Source organism: Maylandia zebra, linkage group LG7, assembly GCF_041146795.1.
Source record: "Maylandia zebra isolate NMK-2024a linkage group LG7, Mzebra_GT3a, whole genome shotgun sequence".
Classification (NCBI taxonomy): Eukaryota; Metazoa; Chordata; class Actinopteri; order Cichliformes; family Cichlidae; genus Maylandia; species Maylandia zebra.
This window is the reverse complement of record NC_135173.1, coordinates 52,543,344-52,570,490: the sequence shown is the minus strand read 5'-3', so window position 1 is coordinate 52,570,490 and position 27,147 is coordinate 52,543,344. Positions and strand designations below refer to the sequence as shown.

Genomic DNA, 27,147 nt, shown 5'->3' with positions numbered 1-27,147 from the left:
TAAAATGTTTACAATAGAAATTTCGTTTATTTTAACAAAGAGTCCACAGTAAGTTCCTTGAAATTTAGTTGCGAAGACTCGCGAAGACTGCGAAGATTTTTTTCATTTATTACATTAGCATTTCTTTATCATGTAGAAGACACCTGCTGCGAATATTATCAGTCAAATTCAATGACCGCTGAGAAGCGGGTGTAGAAGAACTGAGAAATACAGATGAAATCTCACCTTTTTCCCCCTTAAGATATCTCTGGCATTAAACGCATAATTGAACTTCTTCACACTGACAGAACGTGCAGTCTCGCTGGTTCGACCCACTTAAGATCAAAATGTAAATGTGAGTAAATGTGATCCAGATGTGATTAGCAGCTAATTACAGTTTTATTTCCACAGGAGACCCACCTTCGGTTTCCAAAGGTTTCTAAGGTTCATGTCCCCAGGGGAGGACCAACTTAGTCGTCGGCCTTCCTCCCAGCTCCTGGGTTGCGTCATGCTTGGGGACTTCACTCCAGTGAGGGACCTGCTTTGTGCTTTGTGGAGAGAGAGAGAGAGAGAGAGAGAGAGAGAGAGAGAGAGAGTGAGAGAGCGGCGTTCCCACCAACAGGACGGGATTCAAAAAAAGGGAGAAAAAAGCACAGCCAGCAGGCAACATCACCTGCAGAGCGAAACAGCGTTGGATTTCCCCGGTGGGAAACAGACATCCGTGTTGTTTTCCTGTATGTCAGAGGCTTACTGCGTGTAGAAGAATTCGCTCAAGTGTCTTTTCGGTGTTTTGTATCAGGAAAAAAAAGAGGCGCGCAGTTTTGTCCTTCTTGAGGACCCGGGACCTTGTTGACGCTCGGAGCGGGTACGATGGACCGCGTTTCCGCCGGGAATTCGCTCTTGGAGCCGGGCCGTGCGCACACATGGGGACTGTAGCGCTTCCAGCCCGGTTTGTTTAGCGGTTGAACCGTGTTTACTGTGCCGCGAGAGGAGGTCAGGAAAGCCGCGATGCCCACCAGGAACAGGTACAACCTGGTGGATGATGTGGCGGACTCGAGGGTGCCGCTCCACAACGAGGAAGCTTACCAGCACGGGATATATTTCCAAGCAAAGGTGAAGTCCGGAGAGAGCCCGAACCTCCTTAATATGCAGTGTTTTCAGAGTTACATGAGCCTGCTGTGTGCTGCTGGAGCGGCAGGTGCACTGGGCTGAAGTTTGAACACATGGTAGCTTTGCCTGCAGGTCCTCAACCTCACACATTTATTAGTGCACGCATACATCTAAAGTCTAAAATGTTAAAGACGGGACTCAGAGCAGATGTGGGATGACTCAATCGTCTAAAAGCCGATAAAGATAGATGATCGTTTTTGATGCTTTGAGTGCATTTGGGAGCTTTTCCCAACTTGCTGAATTATTAAGGTGATCGCGAAGAAACCAGACAGTATTCAGCTTTAATGATTGCTTTTATAGTGGAGATGCAGCTCGTGATTGCTTTCATCATTGGTTGCTTTTTTTTTTTTTTTAAGATTATTTCCAATAATAGCAGTAATGGTTTGCAATAGATGCGAACAGATAATTAAAACAAAATCTGTTTTCTTAGATGTGGAAGTGATGTTAGATCCCGCTGTTTTTGTCAGATTAACAGTGCAGGACTTCAAAAGTTTCGGTTTCCGTTTATGTGAAACAGGAAAAGAAGCTGAAAATAGCAAATATCTGGCACTTTGCACAAAGTCATATTGATGGACCAATCGCTATGTGAGTCATAGGCACATGCGTCTTTAACTGTATTCTGAGTCTGTTTGTTGTTCCGTTTGATCAGCAAACCGAAAGGGTTAAAAAAAAAAGGGAGCGTTTCTGGTCCAAAGTTCATTCACATGGGTGCTTGTATCTTGTATCTCACTGGGCCTGCTCAGCAGCAGGGTGATGTCACTGTTCCTTTCTTTCGCTGAGTGTCCCATAACTCCTCAGCACAAACCTGATATTTACTGTGAATATACAACACTTTTCAGTCAGATAAAAACAGTAAAATATAAAAGATGAATCCCCCCCCCAAACAAAAACCAAACAAACAAACAAAAAGAAAAATATGCATGATGCATTTCTAAATTCAAACACCATGAGCTGCAGAATGTACACAAGACAATGAGTTATTAAATTTAAAAAAAGGAAAATCCTATTTACCAAGTAAGCAATAAATTAAGGCCAGTGTTGCTGAAGATCTCAGACAGTTTACTGTAAAATGATAGAGACATCAAAGGCGTCATTGTCCCCAGAGCCCCTTAATTACACAGGTGCGTATTCAAATATATGCAAGCCACAAAGAGCTCATTAAAAAGGCATAGCTTTGCTTTGTTTGGGGTTTTTTTGTCATACATTAAACACATTTTGTCTTAGAGACACCCTGTTTAATCTGTGATTGGCTGTGTTAGCTGATCTGGGGCGAGCAGTACCACATGTTGGAGGCTCGGTGAAGACGGCTTTTTTCTTTTATTGAAGTGAACAGTCTAAGTGATCCCTAATTTTGGTGCCGTTTGATAACACCCCCCCCCCCCCCCCCCCCCCCCCCCCCTACTTGTCTTCGGGAGGCTGTTTATCTTCCAAGGATGAAAATGGAAAAAGAAATTGCACATTTAATCTTGTGAAGGCAGAATGGCTTTGGGAGTAGAAGCACGAGGGATTGGATACACTGATCTCAGTTTGTGGCTAAGGAATATTAATTGTGCAGCTGTTTTCCATGGGACAATACCTGACGCTGATGCTTTGTGTATGTGTGTTTGCGTGTTTATTGCAGTACGTGGGTAGTCTTGACGTGCCCAGGCCCAACAGTCGGATGGAGATCGTGGCAGCCATGAGGAGAATCAGGGTAAGAGCCAAAGACAGTGTCATCCTATGTTTAAGCCTGGAAGCAAAGACACACACACACAGACTCACACACTCATCAGTGTGTGAGTCCAGCGGTGAGTGGGCCTTGATGGAGGACAGAAACTACCTTTACAATAATAGGAGAATCGCACACACAGTAGAAAAAAAAAGAGCATGCTGTTGTCAGAAGGTATTTGTTCCGAGGAGGCAGTGACGCATGTGGTGCCTGGACAGCGTGTCACGGCTTCTGACGTGGGAAAACAATGCAAGGATGAAAAAGTAAAAGGGCTGAGGTGGATTGTGTGGCTCTCTTTGCTGTGTCTCTTTGCCTCTTTGAAAAATGGGGAGGAAGCGTATACATACATGTTGTGACTGCCTTTGAACAAACTCAGCCTGTGGCTTTTGATTTTTGCATTCTGTTGAGCGGATAGTTTTGTTTTTTTTTTCCTCAAATCAGCTTTATAGTATAAGATGATGACCCCCCCCCCCCTCTCCGCCCCCCTCCTAGCTATAAAATCATATCATTGTTACTATCATCTTTGCCCCAGAAGGCCGGCGGTTTCATCAGGAAGCTAACACAAAGCGAAATCAGACAGCCAGGCTGGTCCTGTGATCTAAGTGTGACTCACTAGATGTGCTTGGTTCAAACATGACAAAGCTCTTAGCTTTAGCCGAGTGTGTGTGAGCTACTAAAAAGTCATAATGTGTATTTACCCCCCTGAAAAATGCACAAGATTTAAGGACACTCATGCAAGCATCTCTTGGGGGTTCTATGTTTTACCCTTTTCGGGTAAATTTAAAACACTGCAATAGTGTGAACTTCAAATTTGTATAAACATTTGTACAACCGCATTTGTATAAACATAATGCAACCCTACATCTGGAAAAAAGCAGGGTTGCTCTATAAACCTGTGAAAGCTGTTGGGGGGTGACGATAACACACCTCTAAATTTACCACAATTCCAGCAAACCTGTAAATCAATAAAGGTGTAGAGTAAACATGATCATAAGGGTGAGACAGCACAGGCTGCAGGTACAGACAAGGAAGGAAGATGCTGCTGGTTGCTACAAGAAAAAGATCATCTTGTACATTTCAAAAATGTACAACACTTGCAACACAGTGAGATCTGTTTACTATGTATTTATGAAGCTCCCATATAAAAATACACAATTTGTCATTAGTGATTATTCATGTTCATGTCTAAGAGTGCGCTCTCATTCGGATGCATACATGTTGGGGTTGTGCATATCTGTATATTCACTTCCTTTCAGAGCCAAAGAAAGCTGCTAAGGCTGCAACTATTAGTGTATTTAAAAAAAATATGACGTAATAGGAAATTATTAAAGCTCTGATTTGTGTCAAATAGTCTCCTGATGACTGTAAATATGATAGTGTGGCTGTCAAACAATTTGGTATCATTTTTATAGATTTTTTCATGTGTTCACAACTACATGCATCAACATGTATGGAAGTGTACCCAGGCACAGGGAAAGCATGTAAACTCCCCATAGAGAGTGCCCAGCTGAACATGGGACCCTCATAGTGTGAGGCAACAGTGCTCACCACGTTACCACTGTACCACCCTATTTACCTGATTATTATTCTTTTGCACTTATTTCAATTCATTGCATAGAAAAAAAGTAATCAAAGATCAAAAATCCATTTTATAGAACAGTCCCACTTCAGTTCTTTTAGAACTTCGCTCTTCTCTGCAGATGGTTGACAGAACAACCATAGAACAAGCCGGAATCACCCACAGACCAATCGTCAAACATAGTTTTGATGCCGCCTCCATCTGACAACAAACACTCTCTGCAGGTAGACAGGCTGTCCACGAGGTTGTCTTTGCACTAGCCCCATTCAGCCGTAAAACACACTTAAGACTGATACACATATTTGTTCCAAAATATGGGCCAATATTTTTTCTTTTAGACTCGTGAAGCATAAACATTTCTCTAGAATTTGTTATGTGTAGTTATTTTTGAGGCCTTGTTAATTCAATTCAATTCAGTTTTATTTATACAGCGCCAAATCACAACAACAGTTGCCTCAACATGCTTTATATTGTAAGGTAGTAATCATACATATGGAAAAACCCAACAATCATATGACCCTCTATGAGCAAGCACCTTGGCGACAGTGGGAAGGAAAAACTCCCTTTTAACAGGAAGAAGCCTCAAGCAGAACCAGGCTCAGGGAGGGGCGGGGCCATTTGCCGCGACCCGTTGGGCTGAGAGAAGGAAACCAGGATAAAAGGTATGCTGTGGAAGAGAGCCAGAGATTAATAACAAATATGATTCAGTGCAGAAAGGTCTATTAACACACAGTGAGTGAGAAAGGTGACTGAAGAAGAAATACTTAGGACAATATAAGAATGCAGTTTAAAAATAATCTTGCTTTATTGTCACAAGACATGGATTATCTGTTTAAACTGCCCAGCTGCTATGTTGCCAGCAGTGGAGAAACTATGCAACATCACCACTTCTTAACTTTAGAAATTTGCATGCAACGGCTGTTATAGATGCCAATACTGATATATTGCCAAATAGCTAATATCGGCCAATATATCAGCCCTAAAGATATATCAGTCGGGCTCTAAGCTATTCCAGCATCCACAACAGTTGTAGAGGAACCGAGTTGTGTGACGTACACATGGTTGCCTACTCACCAGACCTTCTAGAGAAAGCTACCATTTTTAATCAAACTTGTTTCCTTTATGTAGATTTTGTCAGCAAAAACTAAACAGCAACCTAAAAGAATAAAGTCAACACAGATGTGCCAAATACTCCTGGAGTTTATGTTTTAGGTCTGTTTTCCAAGTGAAATGTAATTAGCGTTGTATAGATGTATTTTGAGTAGCCTTCCTTATTTTCACTTCATCCTTTTTTACAAAAGCAAAGAGGCTTGTCTTTGATTTAATGCGCGACCGTTTGGCTGAGGCACTGAGCAGAGACTCCGCGGTGCGAAGCATGATTAAAGAGAGTGAGGAATAAACTGATGGCAGCGGGAGAAAGACTTGGGAGAAGGAAGTCCTGGAATCTAGCAGGGTTGTGCGGTAGCTGGCAGAGCCGTAGTCGTTTCATATCCCTCGGCTAATCTCTTTGGTCTCAGTGGATGTGAGAAAGCAGGCGCAAACATGAGAAGGGAGAGAGGAAGGGCAGACAGCACAGACCATCATCTTTGTATAAACAGTGGATCTGGGTTTGACAGAACGCAGGAGTCGTGCTAGTTTTTGGGTGTTTTTTTTTTTCTTGTTTTTTCACACACCTGCCATTCCCACGGAGAGAAAGTGAATAGACACAATTTTGTATCCTGTGGATCTTTTCAGAGTCGCTTTTTTTGTTAGACGTCCTCCCATTATGGCTGACTGGTCATACTGTGTTGGTTTTGTCTGAATTTGCTTCATTCAGTGTGACCAGTGACATAGAAAGTTTGCGAGTCTGTGTGTGTGTGAGGTTGAGTGCTCTATAATAGTGAGACCTCTTGTATCCTAACAACCTCCACAATCGATTAACGAGGCAGAATAACAAAGGCTGGTGTTGCTGCATCCACACGGAAAGATTTGCGGTCTTCCACGGCTCACTGCCTCAGAAAAAGGGCGTGTGTATGTAATGGAATTTCTTTGGGAGACAAACGTGTGCTATTTACAGGAGGCCACAGACTCTCTACAAAGAAAAACAAGTTTGAGGCTATTCTCTCTCATTTTCCCCCGACCCGCCTCACCCCCCTCTCCACTGCTGTTTTCTTTCCATACCCTCACTCTTCCCCTACCAAAATAGACTGCCTCGATTTAGCCCATCTCTGGCTATCTACTCAGTGCTGACAGGAATAGATTTTAGGCTGAGGGCAGGCTACGCATGCTTCTCTTTGAATTTTGATCGGCCCTAATGGGATTTTAAGCCTCCCGCACGTGCCTTTCAGGATGCATCTTCCTTTCCCAGACCGCCAACAGTCAGGTTTTTACATCCTTTCTTTCTTTCTGCATTTGTCTCTGCGTCTGTCTGGATCATCTCATGAGAAGAGCCCCTGTCTGCCATGCGAGAAGGAAGGATACTTTTTTTTTTCCACGTTCCTGCTGTTTTAGTTTGGCTTCGCTGATTCTGTTAGTCTTCTGAGAGCTTGCAGAACTGTCATGATTGTGTCAGATGCAGATATTGGGCTGTCGAGGGGGATGAACCTGTCACGGGGTACAGCAGAACTTTTTACATGAGTTAGTTTTACTTTGTTGAGTTTTGTTTATCATGCCTATTTTATAGTCAGACATAACTCCGACTGTAGGTAGAACAACTGTTTTGTTTTGGTTTTTGACATGACAGTAGCTGATTGTTGAATAAGTAAATATTGGTGTGTAGTACTGTCATTACTTCTTCCAGTTTCTCCCAGCAGCCCAGGATTTTGTCAACAATTATCAAGCTGCAACTTCAGGGTTTAACAAAAGGACACCCCAAAAACCGCAGTACCTCTAAACACCACGTGAGGCTGGTTTCAAATATGACTCAAATCCTACAGACTTCCATTCAGCTCATTTACACCTTCATAACAAAAGCATGTGCTTAACATAGATACTGCAGGTCCATGGGCACTAACTGAGATCTGTCTATGCTACACCTGCACAAGTCTGAGCCATTTAACTGGAAGTCTACAAGTTTTTTTTGTGTGTGTATTGTACCTTTTTGAAACATTTCCAAGACAATATTATAACAAGCAATATAAACTGATCTGCAGTTGAATGCACAAAAGGACGGTGGCGAAAGTTATCTAGGATGAATTAGCATTTGTTCTAGAATTTGTGATATTTTGTATGATAGCAAGAAAAAGCTAGCTAGTATTTGTCAACTATCAGCTTCGCTCAAATGATTTCTTTGGAGCCCTTTGAAGACACTGATACTTCAACACACCAGAACCAGGAGATCTGGCTATCTTTTATATACAGTCTATGTCAAAAACCATCAAGTCACCAGACAAATTGAAGGAATCTGCAGTCGAAAGCATGTGCGTTTGTTTTTAACCATCTTCTTTAATTCTTCTTGTTCATTCACTCAGTTGTCATACAACATACTGCATCACTGTGATACTGGTCAACTTATTTGGCAGTGGCACAAATCATTTAGAGAATGACTGAAATATTAGTATTCATTTCCTTCCAGTCTGTTTCCATCGTCCATTAATTCTTAAAGGTCAAATTTTGGCAACTAGCCCTAACGACTGTTTTCCCGTGCCTGAAGGCTCCTAAACATACCACTTAGTCATAGCACTTGTGAATGAGTGTGACGTTCATAAATGAGGCATTTCGCTCAAAGCCTCTTGTAGACTCAAAGTTAGATTAAAACACTTCAGATAATCACATAACATGGCCAGGTATGACTGAACTGCAGTCAGGACTCAACATGAACAGTTCCTGAGTTACAGTTTTGCAAAACAGTTACACACCCTGCATGTCCCAGAAAGCCGGGGGAGAAATGAAAGCACAGCTTAATTCCAGGCAGTTGTAGATCTACAGCAAAGTGGGGGTGGTTGGTCACCACGTGTGAATGGGGGGGATACTCTGTTTCCAGAGAGGCATGGACAATAATGAGAGGTTATTGTCTTTTTTTTACTTTGTATTCATGCTAGCTTAATGGCAGATGTACAAGAGCATAGTCGGTGACCTATATGTGTAGTGGATTAGACGTGATCTCAGCTTTGAAAGGGTGCACTCATCTTTTGTTTACCCGGGGTGAACAGTGGTACCGTCTTCTTGATTAACAGTAAAAAAGTTACAATTTGTGACCTGCTGCGTTTGAGCCTGGTAACACTAAAAAGTGGCACAGAAGAATTTTAGCTATAGAAAATCTATATTTTGTAAAGTTGATGTCGCCAAGCTTGAGTCACTGTGCAATTAGTCTAGTACCGATACCTTTGTAATGCCACAGTTCTTAGTATTACACGTGCTACTAAATATATTTTAAATCAATCAAATGAACACATTCCAACAAAATTTTTAAATATACTCAAACTGACAGGATGAATGCTATTCTTTTCTGCAGCATCTGGTTATTTTGATGTGACAAGTTGTCTTTATCCTTTGTAAAAGTTGTATTCAGTACTGCAGTTTGCAAAAACTAATAGCAGAATTTTAGGATGCTGAGAAACAAGGCAGAATGTGGAGCAGAGGAGAGAGACTAATTTGTTTCTAAATTGTCACAATCAAACCTTTTTATTCTGAAGGTTATTTGTACCTTTGATCCTCGTCATATGTAACCATCATTCAGAATGAACCAAAGCTGACCCTGACGTGAAGCATTCATCCAGATTTGCTTTGTCTCCTCACAAAATCCACCGATTGTATAATTCAGTGGAATTCGGTTGATTTTGTAGTAAAAATTCAACAGTTTGAAGTGCTCATGAGAGCAGCTTCACTGTAACGTTCACTGGAAATTAATTCACGGAAACTTTATTCCACATTCAAAATATGCAACACAAGTGAGCACTAGCTATTATGTAATATTTGATTTTGTCTGATAGTGTGGTGTATATTCCTGGTGTGTGGGGTAGATAAATATCCTAAAGGGACAGCAAGTCTTTCTTCACATGGTTGGACAGACGGCTAGTAAGTGGTCCCTGTCTCCAGTACCAGCTTCACATGCACAGACACACAAGCTTCTCCTTTCATCATCATCCCTAAGGCTATGCTTTCTTTCAGCGCCACAATTAGTCAAGTCTTATATACTCTGATGTCCCTACACTCACCCGAAGCAACGGAAAAGACATTTCTAAAACCATGAACTCAATCCTGCTGCACAGCCTGAAAGCACAGTTTTCCATAGGCATTCAATGTCCATTAGACTCTGTACCTCAGCACACAGTTCAGGTTTTATTATATTAACCAGTTAAACTCATTTGGAGTGTGTTTTTAGATATAAAATGATTTACATTACGGTGGTATGGTCTCTGAAAGTGTATAGCCAGAACCTGAGCGGTCCTGTAGCCTGCCTATTTCCACTGTTAATGCTGCCACAAAGCCTGCCGTAGCTAATCTCGAGTACAAACACAACTAAAGTCAACGAACCAGCAAGTGGATATGCTTCTGTGTATTGTTGGAACACATATGCCAGGTTCCTGCCAGAAAAGACACCAGTTCTAGGTGGATAGGACAGTACAAATGACCAAATTACCCCCCCTGCTAAAACACTCATTGTGCTGAGATAGACAGAACAGCCAGTCTGCGTATGTGCAACTCTCCAAGGAGAAACGGGGATGAACACCATCTGACAGGTACAGGTTCGTAACATTTGTCTTGTTCTTCACTGACTTTTTAAAATTGTATTTTTTTCATAATGAAAAAATGGTTACCTGCAGTAGCATGGTTCAGTGACATGTGGTGACTGCTGTTGCTGTTTAAGGTTGAGCTCAGTTTAAATACTTTGTACAGTGCTGTGCCCCTGTGTCACACTTACATTTAGATCATCAAACGTATTTTAATATTAGATTTATTAAGGCAAAAAGGCTATTCAAACCTACCTGGCCCTGTATGATAAAGTAATTGTCCCCAAAACCTAACAACTGGTTGTCTCACCCTTGGCAGCAAGGACTGCAATCAAGTCTTTGGGATGACTGGCAATGAGTCTTTCACAACTCTGTAGAGAAAGTTTGGCCCACTCTTTTTCACAGAATTGCTTTAATTCAGCCACATTTGAGTATTTTTAAGGATGAATGGCCTGCTTAAGGTCATGCCAAAGTATCTCAATTGGATTTCCATCCCAGTCTTCACTAGGCAAACAACAGTTTTTAGCAGGAACAATATGCTAATTCAGTGCTGTAGGAATTCAATTTTATGGCGTATTTTCCAATTATGTCCACAAAAGTTTAAATAAGGCAAAACTCAACTACAGTTAAGTTGTCAAATGATTTAAAGGAGCATTGAGAGAAGCAGGATGTGCCAGTCTAACTTGTGGCATTGCCAAGAGTTTAAATATTCATGTAAATGTGTTATTTCAGTCTTATTTAACAAACTAATAAGCATCCCACAAACCTGTTTTTCATCTTCGATGTGGAGGAGAGTACAGTTAAGACTGAGAAGTGTGTAATGAATGTTTTTAAAGATGAGTCAGAAACATTGTAGAACAAACTGTGAATGTGCTGTTTTCTATACAGGGAGTGCAGAATTATTAGGCAAGTTGTATTTTTGAGGAATAATTTTATTATTGAACAACAACCATGTTCTCAATGAACCCAAAAAACTCATTAATATCAAAGCTGAATGTTTGTGGAAGTAGTTTTTAGTTTGTTTTTAGTTTGAGCTATTTTAGGGGGATATCTGTGTGTGCAGGTGACTATTACTGTGCATAATTATTAGGCAACTTAACAAAAAACAAATATATACCCATTTCAATTATTTATTTTTACCAGTGAAACCAATATAACATCTCCACATTCACAAATATTTTTTTCCCCTCCTTGTAAATCTCACATTTGATGATGGACCGCAGGTTCTCAATGGGGTTCAGATCAGGTGAACAAGGTGGCCATGTCATTAGTTTTTCTTCTTTTATACCCTTTCTTGCCAGCCATGCTGTGGAGTACTTGGACACGTGTGATGGAGCATTGTCCTGCATGAAAATCATGTTTTTCTTGAAGGATGCAGACTTCTTCCTGTACCACTGCTTGAAGAAGGTGTCTTCCAGAAACTGGCAGTAGGACTGGGAGTTGAGCTTGACTCCATCCTCAACCTGAAAAGGCCCCACAAGCTCATCTTTGATGATACCAGCCCAAACCAGTACTCCACCTCCACCTTGCTGGCGTCTGAGTCAGACTGGAGCTCTCTGCCCTTTACCAATCCAGCCACGGGCCCATCCATCTGGCCCATCAAGACTCACTCTCATTTCATCAGTCCATAAAACCTTAGAAAAATCAGTCTTGAGATATTTCTTGGCCCAGTCTTGACGTTTCAGCTTGTGTGTCTTGTTCAGTGGTGGTCGTCTTTCAGCCTTTCTTACCTTGGCCATGTCTCTGAGTATTGCACACCTTGTGCTTTTGGGCACTCCAGTGATGTTGCAGCTCTGAAATATGGCCAAACTGGTGGCAAGTGGCATCTTGGCAGCTGCACGCTTGACTTTTCTCAGTTCATGGGCAGTTATTTTGCGCCTTGGTTTTTCCACACGCTTCTTGCGACCCTGTCGACTATTTTGAATGAAACGCTTGATTGTTCGATGATCACGCTTCAGAAGCTTTGCAATTTTGAGACTGCTGCATCCCTCTGCAAGATATCTCACTGTTTTTGACTTTTCTGAGCCTGTCAAGTCCTTCTTTTGACCCATTTTGCCAAAGGAAAGGACGTTGCCTAATAATTATGCACACCTGATATAGGGTGTTGATGTCATTAGACCACACTACCTTCTCATTACAGAGATGCACATCACCTAATATGCTTAATTGGTAGGAGGCTTTCGAGCCTATACAGCTTGGAGTAAGACAACATGCATGAAGAGGATGATGTGGACAAAATACTCATTTGCCTAATAATTCTGCACTCCCTGTATTCAGATTAGCACTCTGTTTTCTATAATGTGCCGGCAGTTTTTAAAGACACACAAGGTTAAAAGTCTTTTTTTCATAATCGCAACAAAAAAGTCTATTTGACCACGTGTCCGTTTGTCATATTACTTAAAATATACGTGCCATCTTTGGAAGTTGTGCTTCTCTGCCTGGGGGCATTCTTCCTTAGCATGAGTAGGCAGATAAAACTGGGCCTATCGTACTTTAGTATCGTTTGTTGGATAATGATTGAGGAAAGTGCTGCAGGCTTTCGAGCTGGCAGGATAGGCTGCCCTACTTCTAAATGTGATTTGGAGTCGCGTGTGCGTTTGTGTGGGTGTGCGCGCCTGCACATTCATTTCACTTCTCTCATCTTCTTCCAAAGTGCTACATATAAAGCCTGAAGGTCTCAATCTTCCATTCCCCCAATTCAGCTCCCCAAGACCCTGATCTTCTTTTTGTTTTACTACCGTATTACTCTCCCTCTCATCATTCCTCTCCTGTCTCAGATGTGCCGTGGTTCAAATATGCACAAAGCAGTTAAGGATTAAGCTCAGGTTGATGCAAACGTACCTCCATCAGTTAGTTACACATTACTCTTGCTCCTTTAACAGCTTCCTACTGCTTACTTGGGATGTCTTGATACCTTTAATGTAGCAAATTTATGATTTCCATATTTGGAGACACAGCTAAAGCATGGCTAATTTCCAGTTTGAATTGAACTCATCAACTCAGGTGAACCAACACTCCTCCTGACATGAATGTGGTTCAGTGTTCTCATCAGTCAGTCAAGCAATAAATTATTTCCTTCCTTCCTTATCTCATCTCACCTCATCTTAGTCACCATCTCTTTCCTTCCCAAAGCTGAGCTCTTTTAACCTTTGTCTGTGACAGTGATATTTAACTTGTATTTATATGGATTTATAGGACTTGCTTGCAATTAGGGCTGGGCCATATCATACCGTTCGATATAATGTTGGGCAATGATAAGAAAATGAAATATTGCGATAGAATATGGGTAAAATGCGCATGCGTAGTGCCTTTGTTTTCATATGCACATGGTGGAAAAAGCACGGCGGCGACGGAGAATGAGAAGGGCGAAAGCGGATCGTTGAATGAAGAGGATGAACCAGAATTGGTTTGTAAAAATGGTGCAACTTCAGTGGTGTGGAACTGGTTTGGCTTTCGTCCGTCAGATACACAACAAAGCACAATTTTTGGTAGACCATGCAAGCAGGAAATACGGCACACTTAAAATCAATCCTTTGATTTTCTGAAAAATTGACAGTGCCCCTTATAATCCGGTGTGCCTTATGTAGGAATTCTGGCTGTGCTTACTGACCTCGAATCGATTTTATGTGGTACACGACGCTCAAAAATCGGTCAAAAATTTTTTTAGTACGATACTACGAAGCCGCACCGCTTGATGGATTTTCGGAGCATTACAGTTATCGTAGTCAGGAGCCTCGCAGAGTGATACGTACTGTGCTTCAACATAATACTGCCTTATTGTGTGCGTATAACCTCTTAAGTTTTGTGGATATTATACATGGTTATGCTGAGGATATGTCGACCAATTTCCACTGGAAATGCCTTTTGGTTAAACTGTCAGCAAGGAATTTGCATTTGCACTGTTAAATTTTTAGCTTTGATGCACATAAAAAACAGCTGCTTTAAGTGAAAATACATTGATGGGTTTTTTTGCACTAATAAAGTTGTGGAGTTGTAAAGTATTTTGTCTTGCATCAGTTATATCGTCAGTGATATCGTTGTTGCAAATTTTCATATGTATATCGTGATAAATATTTTTGGCCATATTGCCCTGCCCTACTTGCAATTAATATATACCTTGTTTTAAGTTGCATGTAAACCTGTTATGCAAATCTAATTGAATTAAAAGCTGTGCATTTTCAAAAGGCAGTCCCACATTTATGTGTATTATGGACTGATACATAGAAAGCACATTCGAGTGTTTAATTGAAGTAAAAGGCACCTTGTTTTTAGCCTCATTCACCCAATCACAAAGCACTTTATTCTGTGTTTGTCTAACATTCACTCACACACTCACATGGGTGGAAACTTAGGGTTCAACATCTTTCCCAAGGATAATTCACATGTAAACATGTAGACCGGAGCTAGGGATTAAAATAGCAACCTTCCAATGACTAGATGACCCACCACGGCTGCTCCACGGTATAATGAGCTCTAGTAGATGTTTCTTCTTTGTGGACAGGCTGTGATCACCTGACCAGTGATACTGGGACTCTGAGGCTTACTGCTCTTTGTGGATATATGAGCAGATCTTACATGAGCTATCACGACTGCTTTCCAGACCCTAGCCAGTATAAAGTTAGTATAAAGGTGGAATTTGCACATTACACTACAAAGTGTTATCAGCTTAAATTGAAATCTATAAATTCTGAGCTAACCTGACACTGATGATGGACACCGCAACCAGTAGTTGTAAGATATTCCACGCCTTAAACTTAACCACCTTATTGCAAATGCACTCCTTTGTCCATTGTAGCCTTGGAATAACACACAAATATTATGTTTGTTATTATTTAAACAACAATTCATTAATATTAGATAAAACTATAAATTTCCAGTATCATGTCACTTGCTGAGCAATACTATTTACCTTTGAAAATGTAATAATCATGTGAATGTAATATTATGTGTATGGCGATATTTGTTCAGCTGTTTGAAATAACCTGCCCATTGAAAAAGTGTAACAAGCTAGGTTCTGAACGTAGCTTTATTGACATCTGGATCCACGTACTCAGGATTGATGTAAAGAGGATAAAGCATGTGAGTGTGTGCAGGCAAGACGTTGTGGTGCCACTGCTTTCTGATTTGAATGTATGCTTGGCATCAGCTGGTAGAATCAGCCTGCAGCACAAGAGAAGTTATAAAATGATGTATAAAACTGCCAATCAGATTTAATAACTTAATAACTGAAGGTGCCAGATTGACATTACTTATTGTTCCCACTCATTTGTACCTCTGACGGCAGCCACAAGCCAGTGAATGCGATCAAACTAAAAGCAATCTAGCATAATTCTCCAGTTACTGTATCGCACATTGGCAGAGCCAATGATGTTCAGTGGGAGATTTTGTATTAACATAGATATCTTTGAGGCCACAACCTAACATATAATATATATGTTAAGTTGTTGCAAACATATATCAAATTGTTCAAATACTTTGTAGCACCAAACCTCTCAATCACAGCTTTTTTCATGTTCACTTCAAGTAAGACGTTTGTTTGGCATAAGGTGAGCACAACGTTCCTTTTTAACATTATTAATTATTGTTAATATCTTGCTCTCTTCGACAGTGCATCTTTTATCCTCTCTCTTTCCCCTCGCCTCCAATCGGTCGCAGCAGATGGCTGCCCCTTCCTGAGCCTCCAGCTGGTTTTGCTACAGGTTTCGTCCTGTTAAAAGGGAGTTTTTCATTCCTACTGTCACCAAGTGCTTGCTCATAGGGAGGTCATGTGATTGTTGGGGTTTCCTCTTTGTTATTGTAGGACATTTACCTTACAATAGAAAGCGGCTTGACATGACTGCTGTTGTGATTTGGCGCTATGTAAATAAAATTGAGTTCAGTTTAGTTTGTCCTTTACTCGCAAATTTGTGAACTCACCTAAATTTGATGTCTGTGGCACCAACGGATGTTTAGTAGGGAAGCTAGAGCTCTTCTTTCTTTTAAACAGAAACGTCGTTGTCACTGGATCATTGAACAGTTCACAAACTAGACAAAGCTTGATTATAAACATAATCTGCCCAGCTTTGATGCATACTCTATTACATACAGTGCTGAGAGTGTTTTAAACAATAGTCTAAGTCAGTCTACTGGATGATCTCACCATTTGTGAACTGTGAGTTTATCCAGTTTATCATGTCAACATGTATTATCCACAGTAGCTGCTAATACCACTCTGTGATTGGCCAATACAGGCTCATACTTGTCTATTAACAATATCTTTGTCTTACAAAGAACCGTGTTCCTGCAGCATAAGCAGTATAGGTTAAAATACAGATAAAATAAAAACTGTTGTATTTTTAGTGGACTGACTGAAGACAAAAACATCAAGGCTTTCATGTTTTGTGATTTCCTTTACAGATTTTATGTAACAAACTGCTGCAGTGAAAGTTGGAGAAACTGTTTGCTGCATTCATTGTTATCTTCACAAGCATCAAGCCATCAGGGCAGAAGAACTGAATGAATAATGAGGGAAGAGACAGCCCACAAGCTGTATAATGATATGCACTGGAGGCTTTAGCTTATTTTGGGAGCAGAATCTCAATTTCCTAAACTCTGAACTCTTTCATGTTTTCTTGTGCTTCCTTTGAATAATTTGATCCCAGCTGAATTTCTGTGTAATCTTTGACTGGTCTGGTTTCTCACTTTCTCTGCCTGTCTTTGGTGGCTTTTGATAAAGCCTAAGCTCCTTAGATCTTGTTCTTTTTTCATGTCTATTTGTCTCTATTTCCTGTCACCATCACCTAGATTAGGTACATCAGACAAGTGCAGGAACATGTTGTAGCTTTCCAGAATGATCCTGACTCCATTATACCAGCAAGCAATTTCATTCTGCTGACCATCTGTAAAAGAACTTTGGACACAGTCATATCAAATGTCAGTCATATCACCAACCTGTGTCTCTGTTGAAGAGCCAGCTATTTGTGAAAATCTAATGAGATGCCCACAGCAGCCATTGGGGAGCACTTGTGCCCAAACTGAAAAATCCCATGAGTAGATTGCCATGAAACTTGTCTCCAGAGAATAAATCCTTTACTTCTAGTGCCTCGTTAAGCCCAATAAACTTTATATGGAATGCGTCTGCAGTTACTGATTGTCTTTAAAAAACTAGCACAAACATGAATTCACCCAGAAGGCCATCAGTCAGTAATTTACTTCATTTAGCACCATGATCAGATACAAGTGCAATTTTTCCTTTATGGTGGTTGCTCCATCACATCCCCCAAAGAGCCAATTAGAGCCAATCATTTTTATGCATTCATGCACAAGAACGGTAGAGGGTCTGTTCTGTTTTGGGGGATTTCACTGACAAATGTCTAGATGTGGTATTTATGAATACTTTATGAATACTTTATGAATGTTGGCTCTCTTTTCCTATTTTTTGCATAGGGGACTTGCTTCTTTAAGGAGCTAAACTAAACTAATATTGCCCCAGATTAGAGCTTGGCAATTGGATATATGAGCTATTTGCAATCAACTGAGTTCATCAGTGTAAGAGTAATGTAGTTCTTCTGAATCTGGTAATGTATGGTTAAGTAATGTAGAATGGAGCGCCAGTGTGGAAATCTCAATTCTTGTCTCTGAACAAGTTATCTCAGCGCTTATGCTAAGCAAGCTAGTTACTTGTAGCTCCTGACTGAGCCTGACTGATATATTGGCAAATATTGGTTATATGCCAATATACTGATATTCGCATATATAATGCTGATAAAAAAAAATAAAGAAGAGAAGTGAAGACGTGGGAGAAACACCCTTCAGCGATTTTATGACAGTTGCATAGTTTGTCCACCAGAGGGGGTTGGAGTCGAGCCAAGGCTGCTGCATTTAGCTTTGCAGCAAAACACCCAAGATTATTTTTTAACTGCACTGTCTAGGGCTACTCGATTATGGCAAAAATGATAATCACGATTATTTTCACTGAAATTGAGATCACGATTATTTGACGATATTTATTTAACCCTTTAAGACCTACTATAGAACCAAGTCCACCAGAGCTTATATTATTTTTTTACATGCTGTAGTGCCATTTGTGGGAGCATTTCAAGTTGCTATACATCAATACAACTGTTATAGCCCATATTTTAATAATATGTATGCATTAAGTCCATAGTAATTACATAAATTGCAAAAAAGTGCAATAAACTACAAAAAAAATTGAAAATCGCTTTTGTTTTGTTTACATATATTTCTACTTGGAGAAATTTAAGAGGTTTATCCCTCAAAACTTTAAATACAATAAAGTTGCAAAAAATAGTTTACAACAACAGGAAATTTATTTTGAGTGTCTTCATAGTTTTATTTTGGAGATACAGCACAAATAGCACAGATAAGGCACAAAACAAAAAACAATCCTATGATGCAAATTTGCAAAGAAAACAGCATGTGCATCATTTCACTGTGGGAAGTGTTACGAACAGCTGATAGGAACGGCAAAGCGTGTTTCTGGAATATTATGTTTTTGTTCCTGCAAGCGCTTTTTATGCAATTTTTGCAAAGCTATATGTGGAACGAAACCGTGACCGAGGACAAGCTGATGGCATCAGATGTAAGTACAACTCCTCCGGTTTCATATGCAAAACAAATTATTGCGCTAGCTTACACGGTTCAGGTTCTACAGGGATTTAACAATAGTTACGCAAAACGGAGCTTACTGCTCTGACCGGCTTTAAAGGGTTAACAATGACTTTAAAAAAATAATATAAAATAGTGTGCAACACCACTGAAGTTTTTTTTTTTTAAACTCTCTTTTCAACCAACGGCAGTCACTCTCCAAATAACTTCTGCTTAGCTTTCCGAGCTTCCCTCGGGTCCTCTTAATCAGCGGTCTCCAACCTTTTTTGCGCCACGGACCGGTTTATGCCCGACAATATTTTCACGGACCGGCCTTTAAGGTGTCGCGGATAAATGAGGGAGGGGCTAATAATCGGCTCAGTCATTTTTAATGATCGTTGAAAGCCCAGATCGTAATCGTGATTAAAATTCGATTAATTGAGCAGCCCTAGCACTGTCACATTATCTTAGTAATATGCAATTTTTTCAGATTTTTGTGTGTCTAAGAAGAAAAAAAACCTTTTGCTAATATATAAATACAGCTGGGCTCTAAACACCATCATACATCACAGATTGTGAGGTTTTAATGACTGCTGGCTTTTTCATGTTTAAACCCCACCGGTTAAATCCCCCAAATTGGTAATATATTCTTTTACACGACAAACAAGTGTGTATGTGTGTGAGCAGCGTGGGTCCGCTGTAGACTTTCTGGGTAATAAGTGAAAAGGACAGTACAGGAATAGTCCTGGTTATCAGACTGCACACTGCTCATCTCCACTAAGTCCTTTGATTCTGCACAAAAGGCATTCGGTGTATTTGATCTCTTTGATTGCGTCCAATCTTCTGCAGTGTATTACTACTGAAGGACCTCAAAGACTCAGGGCCGCGAAATGAAAACACCAAATAAGATACCTGATTAATTTAAAGAAATGAATGCAGGCCAGATTCAGTCTCCTCTTTCTCTGTGACTCCACTCGACCCCTGCCATTTGAGTTTGTAGTTACATTCCAGGTATTGTGGGAATCGTACAATGATTTAAACAGTTCACTTAAATATTATTACATACAGTGTTAACCCTGTCTTGTGGAAGGATGCAGTCAGGTTGGAATGAAATTTGCAGACAGCACTAAGCTGACTGTCATCAATCAATGCCATGTGGTGGCACACTTTGCACTGCCTTCTGTTGTCAGACATGTTGTTGCTGGTGTAGTGGGCTGCATGAGAAGCTGTCTCAGTCATAGATTTAAGCTACTCACGTCTGAGCTTCATGAAAGCTCTCGAACTCTCTTAAAGCCTCCTCAAGGGGACTTTTTGGGGGATGTTTGCATGTAAGGCACAGATGGTGGGCAACCCTGATTCACAGCCCATGTTTGCCTCCCTAAAACAGGGTTAGCATGTGATTAAGCACTGACCTCAAACCTTGCATTGTTCGAGTAAATGGTTCATCACATAGTGTTTCCCCAACACCCAAGATGATTTGTTTTTAGCCCAACAAAGAGACAGCACACAGAGAACAACTACTGAAATGATTAGTATCCATTCATCCATCCATTCTCTTCTATCCAATTAAGGTTCACAGGGGGTCTGGAGTCTATCCCAGCTGCCATAGGGCGAGAGGTGGGGTCCACCCTGAACAGGTCGCCAGTCTGTTGAAGGGTTTGAAATGAAATGCTTAACAGATTAACAAAAAACTGTTTTACCAGCTATTTTGACAATCAGTTATCAGTTATTCTTAAGATGCTTTATATTGTGAGGTACAGACAATAACAGAGAACACGCCATATGAGCAAGCACTTTCAACTGTGGGAAGGAAAAACTCCCTTTTAACAGGAAGAAGGACTCAGGGACGGGCAGCCAGCAGCCATGAAGGGTTGAGGGGAGACAGGAAAAACTACACACAGTGGAAGAGAGCCAGAGACTAATAATGACTAATTATTAAATACAAAGTAGTGTGTAAACACACAGATTTCTAGAAGGGGAAATCAGAGCCTTATTCAAAAAAATCTAAAAATATCAAAACATTTTTTCTTCTGGGTCTCAGCTTATTTATTTATTTTTTTCAAAGCAGATGTCAGATATTACATACACAAGTGTTTATTAGTCAGCCTATAGTACCGTACAAGCTCTGTTACAGTATGGATGTAGATCGCTGATGGTTGCCCCCCCGCACTGGGTGCTAAGGGGATTTTATGGCTTGTGATCTGACAGTGTTCATCCCAGTAATCCTATTACTCTGACTGCTGCTTTGCCAGACTACTGCTTTGGACAGAGTCACACTCAGCATCCCTGTATCAGCCAGATGCCTTCGTTTACCCCCTTTCTGTATGATGCCCTGTTGCCCCAGTGGCTCCACCTGCCATTTCAGACACACAGTTTGGTTTCAGTTTTCATTGGTGCTTTTTTAAACAGAAACACTCCGGCCTAGATGGCGTCTTTATTGTAATATAAACCCCTGGCTAAATCGATCCTGAGTGGTATCCAGACAGCCGTGCGCTTTATAAATGACACAGAGGGCTATTATTTGCATCACTGTTGTCAACCATACCGAGCAGGTAAAATTATCCAACAGATTCAGCTGTTCAGATTCATCATCAGGGCCAGATTTCCTTTCCTTGAGAACTGTGTTTAACTATAAAGAATGAATAATTTTTACCCACACTCTTTGGAATAAGTCTGATTATGACCTTCAAAACACCAACAAGTGTTCATAGTATCACATTTATTGTAGATTATTTCCATAATTTTAACAAAACTGCACAAGTTTCAGACACTGTCACTGTCTCTTAACCTCCTAGGACCTGCGTCCACATATGTGGACATCACATTTTGGGTTATTTAGACCAAAATACTCAATTTTGCTCTACAAGGGCCTGATATCCACTTACGAGGACATTATGCTGCTACTGTTCTATCAAAATTTTAAACGAATATCCTCATATGTGGCTCTTATTTTTCTTAAAAACAAAAATAAGGTAAAAAAAAATAATCTGGTAATTCTTTGGTTTTACATTCATCGGGCTCCAATATGCACAAATATCAAAGAGAAATTAAAAATGCATGCTGTGGAAGAGTTCGGGTCCTAGGAGGTTAATGCAGCACTGGGTACTGAGATGCGTGTTGGTACAGTTCGCCCTCGCTTCCATTTTTTCAGATGTCAAGACATGCCTGATTAATTCCTCTGTTTTACACAACGTGTTAAAGCGCACCTGAAACACAAAGAAGTGTGTAACTCACTCTTTTAAGATAAGGGTTTTTCTAAGTTGTGAAATAACATGAATAACAGCCTCAGCTCCTCGTTCACCTTCAGCCTGTTTCTCATTGAGTGCAAGTGCTTGGCATGCTCAGGTTGTTCCTTTGTATTTCCTCCCTTCCCATGTGACTAACCCCGAGTAGCTGCCGTCAGCGCCCTGGGACTGGCTGTCCTTTCACCGTGCCTGTCAGTGACTCACTCAAGCGTGCGCCCATTCTCACTCCAAGGGCGCCAGCGCTCGAGGAGTGCCTGCCTTGGCCCGCACTGGGGCTTAGCTGCTTCTTCTGACAAGTCTGCCTCAAGTGTAGTTGAATCCTCTCCAAAGGTACTCACATCTCACGTCACGCTCGCTGCTTACCATCCGCGGAAGGTTTTCATCTTGACCTTGCCGCTTTCGTTTCAAAGGTAACGACACGATGGCGATCAATCCATGCGCTCCATTGTATTCGCTTCCCAGACTTTCATTCTTTTCCTCTCCCCCCTGCACAGATGCACGAGCACGAGCTGTGATGGTCAATTCTGTCTGTCAGTCACTGTAAACAGACTTGCGGTGTAAGTAATGAAAGCCATTTATCTAGAAAAGTAACAGCTGGAGATCCCAGATGGAGCTGGTGGAGAGTCGGGACCAGCTGGTGAAGCCTGTATTCCTGGTAGAAGATTGTCACTAAAGTCCCAAAATAAACATGCTGAGGTCAGGTTAAAGAAGAGTAAATGACGGTGAAGCAGCGTAAACAAAGCCCTTCGATCAACACTGTGCCATGTTCTACTGAAGAAAAAAAGCTGCAGTTATTTAACAGCCTCCCGTCTTGCGCGTAAGCCCGCTGTCATGGAGGAGCCCCTATTTAGCAGGCCGTTAAGTATTCTGTTTTCTGCTAACACCAGCTCTCTCTTGAGAAAAGACTGCTGCTGCTCACTGGGGGCTGCAAACAGGAGTAATATCATTACACAGTAGAGAGCAGTCAGCACACGCGTTATTTCTCTTCATTTTGTCCCCTCAAACACACATATATATCTATATATAGAGAGAGAGATATGTAACGTCGCCGGGGTAAAGAAAAATAAAACTCCCCTCCATTTCTGATCTAGGCCAAGGTCATTTTCCGGGGTAATTGCACCGACACACACATTCCTGCTGACTAACGATGAGACGTGCCAGGAGGTCTGGGCATCTCTGCTATCGTGAGAGTCACTCTGTCCTCCCTGTCTGGCCTCAGGAGTGACCGGCAGCAGCAATTTAAGCTCCACTTTCTGTTCAACTCATGCAGCAAAGTACATTTTCTTCATTTTTAATTGAATTTCGTTTTTTTCCCCCAGTAATTTGATTTCCCACCCCTCTTCCAAAAAAATCTTTATTTTCATGTTAAATGTTCAGCTGTTGGAGTAGCTAGTCTGTCTTCCTGCCTCAGTTCTGCTCCCAACAGTCATCTCATTGTACCCTGAATCCAGGAAAAAAAGCAGTGAAATTCCTTGGAACTCCCCAAATCTGGGGAATTATAATGAAGCCGTTGCTAGGTTGCGATCTATAGGGCCTATTGTGGATTCCTGTATGGATTCAATGGTACAACGGGGAGCATGAGTGACCCACAATGCACCTCGCATTCCACTGCTTTTCAGGATTGCTGAAAGCGGGGAAGGGTTGTGAGTGGGAGTCGGGGGTGCGCCCTTCTCATTCCATGATTTTTATTTGCCCAACCTAAAACCCTCCTCATTTATTCATTCTTAAAATGTCCATTAACATCAAGCAGGAGGGGGAAAAATGTCCTTTTCCAACCTCTCATTTTAATTTTCTCAGAAGCCAGAATTTGAAACATGAATCGAGTAATGTTAACTGTAGGACTCGGTGGCCTTTCATTTAGAGGTTGCTGGCAGGTACCATTTGGGACCCGGAGGTTTATTTACAGTATCTGCAGTGTAATTACTTCCACATAATGACTGGGAGCTCTGTTCTTTGCTCTGCAGCCTCTCAAGAAAAAAGGGATATCAGTCACATCTTTGTCTCTTTTTCGTCTTTATATATGTACAGTAAGAATACTAAGAATAGAAAGATTACTGATCACATTCAGGGTGAAAATGGGCGTTACTTGTATACAAACACTATCTGAATTCTCCCATGATCACCATACAGGGTTAATTTAGGTAGCAGGGTCTATAGTATTATAATGTTTCTGATATCTGTATTTAAGGTAATCTAATGGTTTAATGGAGATTTTTAGCATGTAGCATGGTAACATTTGCTCATTAACACTGAACTAAAGGTGCACCTGACTGTCCAGGCCAGTCAAAGTCCTGGCTAGTCAGAGTCTAGCAGACATTTCAGTGATAAAATGTAGCATCACAGTGACGCTCGAGGGAAAATTAGGAAAGGTAACAGGATTTGTCTTTTGGACATGAATGTCAAAGCTGCTGTAATCCATCCACTAGCTACTGAGATATTTCAGTCTGGGACAAAGTCGTGTACTAACATTGCAGGCCTTAAAACCACATGAATAGATAGTCTTACATATTAAAGCTATTTTCCAAAATTTTAGTATCATTCTGAGGGCATTGCAGTTTGTCAGATAAACAATCTCAAGTATCTGATCTGGCTGCGGCTCTCATTGCCTTGAAGCTATTAAATATTTAATTACTCACAAATTGAAAATGCTCTGTAACCTTTTTTTGTCTTGCCTTCTTATACTTTCCTAATAAAAAGTGATTGATCTCTCTCCTTTGGTTTAATCTTCCTCTGTGTTTCTCTGTTGTAAAATAGCTAGCTCAAAACAAAATATAACAGTGATCTGAAATGTTCTACTGAGAGTGAGTTTTCCCTTCCTCGTTTTGTGCACATAGCAACTTCCATCACTATTCTTTCTGACACTTTCATAATAGATTGCAGAGAGGAAACGCTGACTGGAATTTGTTACGCTGTCTGGGAAGACTGATGAGTCTGAAGGCTTAAATGCTCACATCCAGGCTGAGAACGGTCTGAAGTAAATGCTCTCAGTATGTTCGCCTTGAGCTTTTACATTGCTGTAGTACTGCAACACTCACTGTCAGCATTGCAACTAAAGTTTTATGGTTAAAACCTAAGTCTTTGAAGGGAGATTTTTAGCTCATGTGCCTTTGCATGTCTGTTCAGTCTTCATTAGTCATGCACCTTTCATTACATTTCAGATCTTATTCCTCTCACGTGAGCCTGTAAATCTGGTTACCTAAATTTCTCTAACCTAATTCAGAAAGTTTCAGCATCCGTAGCAGCGCGCTAAAGTGAACTAAGCTCTTCTCTGGAATATCCTGAGGGTTTTCAGAGCTGACATATGCAACGGCTTAGTGCATCTTGTGTCATGAGCTTTTAATTGTTTGTTCTGATGTCAATACCGGGAAAACCATAACAATGCAAGTCCATTAAAAAGCCTTAATATTTCAAAACACTTTGCACTTAAGCAAAGAAAATATAAAAATTTCATACTTTGGATGAAGTTGCAAAATCCCACTTTGCTTCACCATAATTCTGGCATAAACTGTGAATTATAAATGAGCTGTGTGAGTGTTCTCACATCCTTGTGCAAGTACAGTATAAAGGTAGTTTCGTGTCTCCTGTTTTGGTATTTATTAGACCTCACAGTGTAGATCAATGTATGGAGGATATTTTTGTTCTATTTTGTATTCCTCTGTCTTACATTAGATTGGTGTTGCAGATTTTTGTTAGGCTTTGGAACTGTTAGTTAGTGTTAGTACTTAGGTAATTCAATTTTCAGTTCAATTCAATTTTATTTATATAGTATTTATATAGGCTGCTATCATGACCGGTTGGGGGTGAAGGGAGGAAGGCAGGACAAAAAATACTTGGAAGAGTGTCAGAGATTAATAATAACTAATAGCTCGCAAGCTAAAGTATTTTAGTCATTGTCATAGCAGTTGTGTTGTTTAGGTTTTAATTTCTGGTTCATGACCAGACACTAGCCTCATGATGCTAAAGTATGACTCTGATGCTAGTTTGCTGCATGTTAGTATTTAGCTCAGAGCACCTCTATGACTGTGACAGTCCTCTTTTTTTAGCTCTCGGTTTTTTTTATTCCTCAGTCTTACATTAGAAATCTGTTGCAGATAATCCGTTTGGTCTTGGAGCCCCAAAAATCTTTCAGAAGTTAATTCTGTTACTTTCAGGACTTACGTTTAGCTTGTAAGCTAAATTGCTTTAATCATTGTCATAGTAGTTGTATAGTGTAGTCTGTACTATCTTGCTGATAGTGATTTTTTACACAGCGTGGCTCTCAAAAAATAAAGAAATGATTTAAATTCTGGTTTATGACCAAACACTAGCCTTGTGATGCCAAAATATGACAGTAAACACCAAGAATGCATGCTAGTTTTTTTTTCTCATGTGGTGAATTTGCCCTGTAGAGTCTATTATTTCTTGCATGCTCCATTTGCCTGTCACTTTGTTGCTGGAACGTGAAAGTGAATTTCCCCAATGAGGGACAATAAAGAATATTTCTATTCTATTCTAGTATTTAGCTGAAAGCACTGCTATGGCTGTGACGGTACTCTTTTTTTGAATCCTGACTAGAATTTCTTTCTGTTTCTGCAGTGCATTTCTCTGTCCTCTTCCACTTTAAAGACCTGTTCTCTGTTTAATCAGCTCTCTCAGGACTCCTTTCTGTATAATTAGAGACTGAAACTTTAATCACCATGGATCCAGGGCTGAGAGAGCAGGGCAAATAGACACAAGGAGAAAATCATCACAAAACACGGAAACGGGTGACAAAAATGACTTCATCGAGTCACAACAGTTATTTACTCTGTCTTTGGAGACATTCAGAGTGTGAATATATATAAGGTTAAAATACAACACAGATGTGACTCAGAATCATATCTGTTAGGTCTTGAATTCATAAGGCTCAGCTAATTGCTATTTACTACCATTGTGTAGCTGAATTAAAAGGTCACAATTTCCGGGGGGTCCTTACGTAACAACGGTTGTCTCTTAACCTCCTTTCCGGTTGTCTCTTTGTATCTGCTCGCCTCTCCTCCTATGTTCTCTCTTCCACTTTATAGGCTTCTTACCCTTCTTTGTCTCTATACTTTTATTCACATTTATTTTGCATGCCAACATCTTATATTCTCTTCTCTTCCATTCTTTTTACTCATTCAACGAACTGAAGTATAATCACATTTGCAATATAATATAGAAAATTTACTTTTGTCAGACAAGTTTTTTGCTGAGATTTAGAAGAAAATATAT

General features: G+C 40.5%; 1 protein-coding gene across 3 annotated transcripts in view; it reads left to right on the top strand.

Annotated features, from left to right (window-relative positions):
* Positions 1-557: 557 nt before the first annotated feature.
* Positions 558-27,147, top strand: part of si:dkey-34e4.1 (carboxyl-terminal PDZ ligand of neuronal nitric oxide synthase protein) — a 59,550-nt gene continuing 32,960 nt past the window's right edge. Inside the window, exons 1-2 of one of the 3 annotated variants that reach the window (XM_004549811.3) lie at positions 558-1,092; positions 2,771-2,842. In XM_004549811.3, the coding sequence (XP_004549868.2) occupies positions 988-1,092; positions 2,771-2,842 (177 nt within the window). In that variant the 5' untranslated portion in view covers positions 558-987. Of the gene's footprint in view, positions 1,093-2,770; positions 2,843-6,553; positions 6,799-6,825; positions 7,030-27,147 lie in introns of those variants that run through there. The other 2 variants (XM_004549813.4, XM_004549814.6) reach the window with 2 other exon arrangements.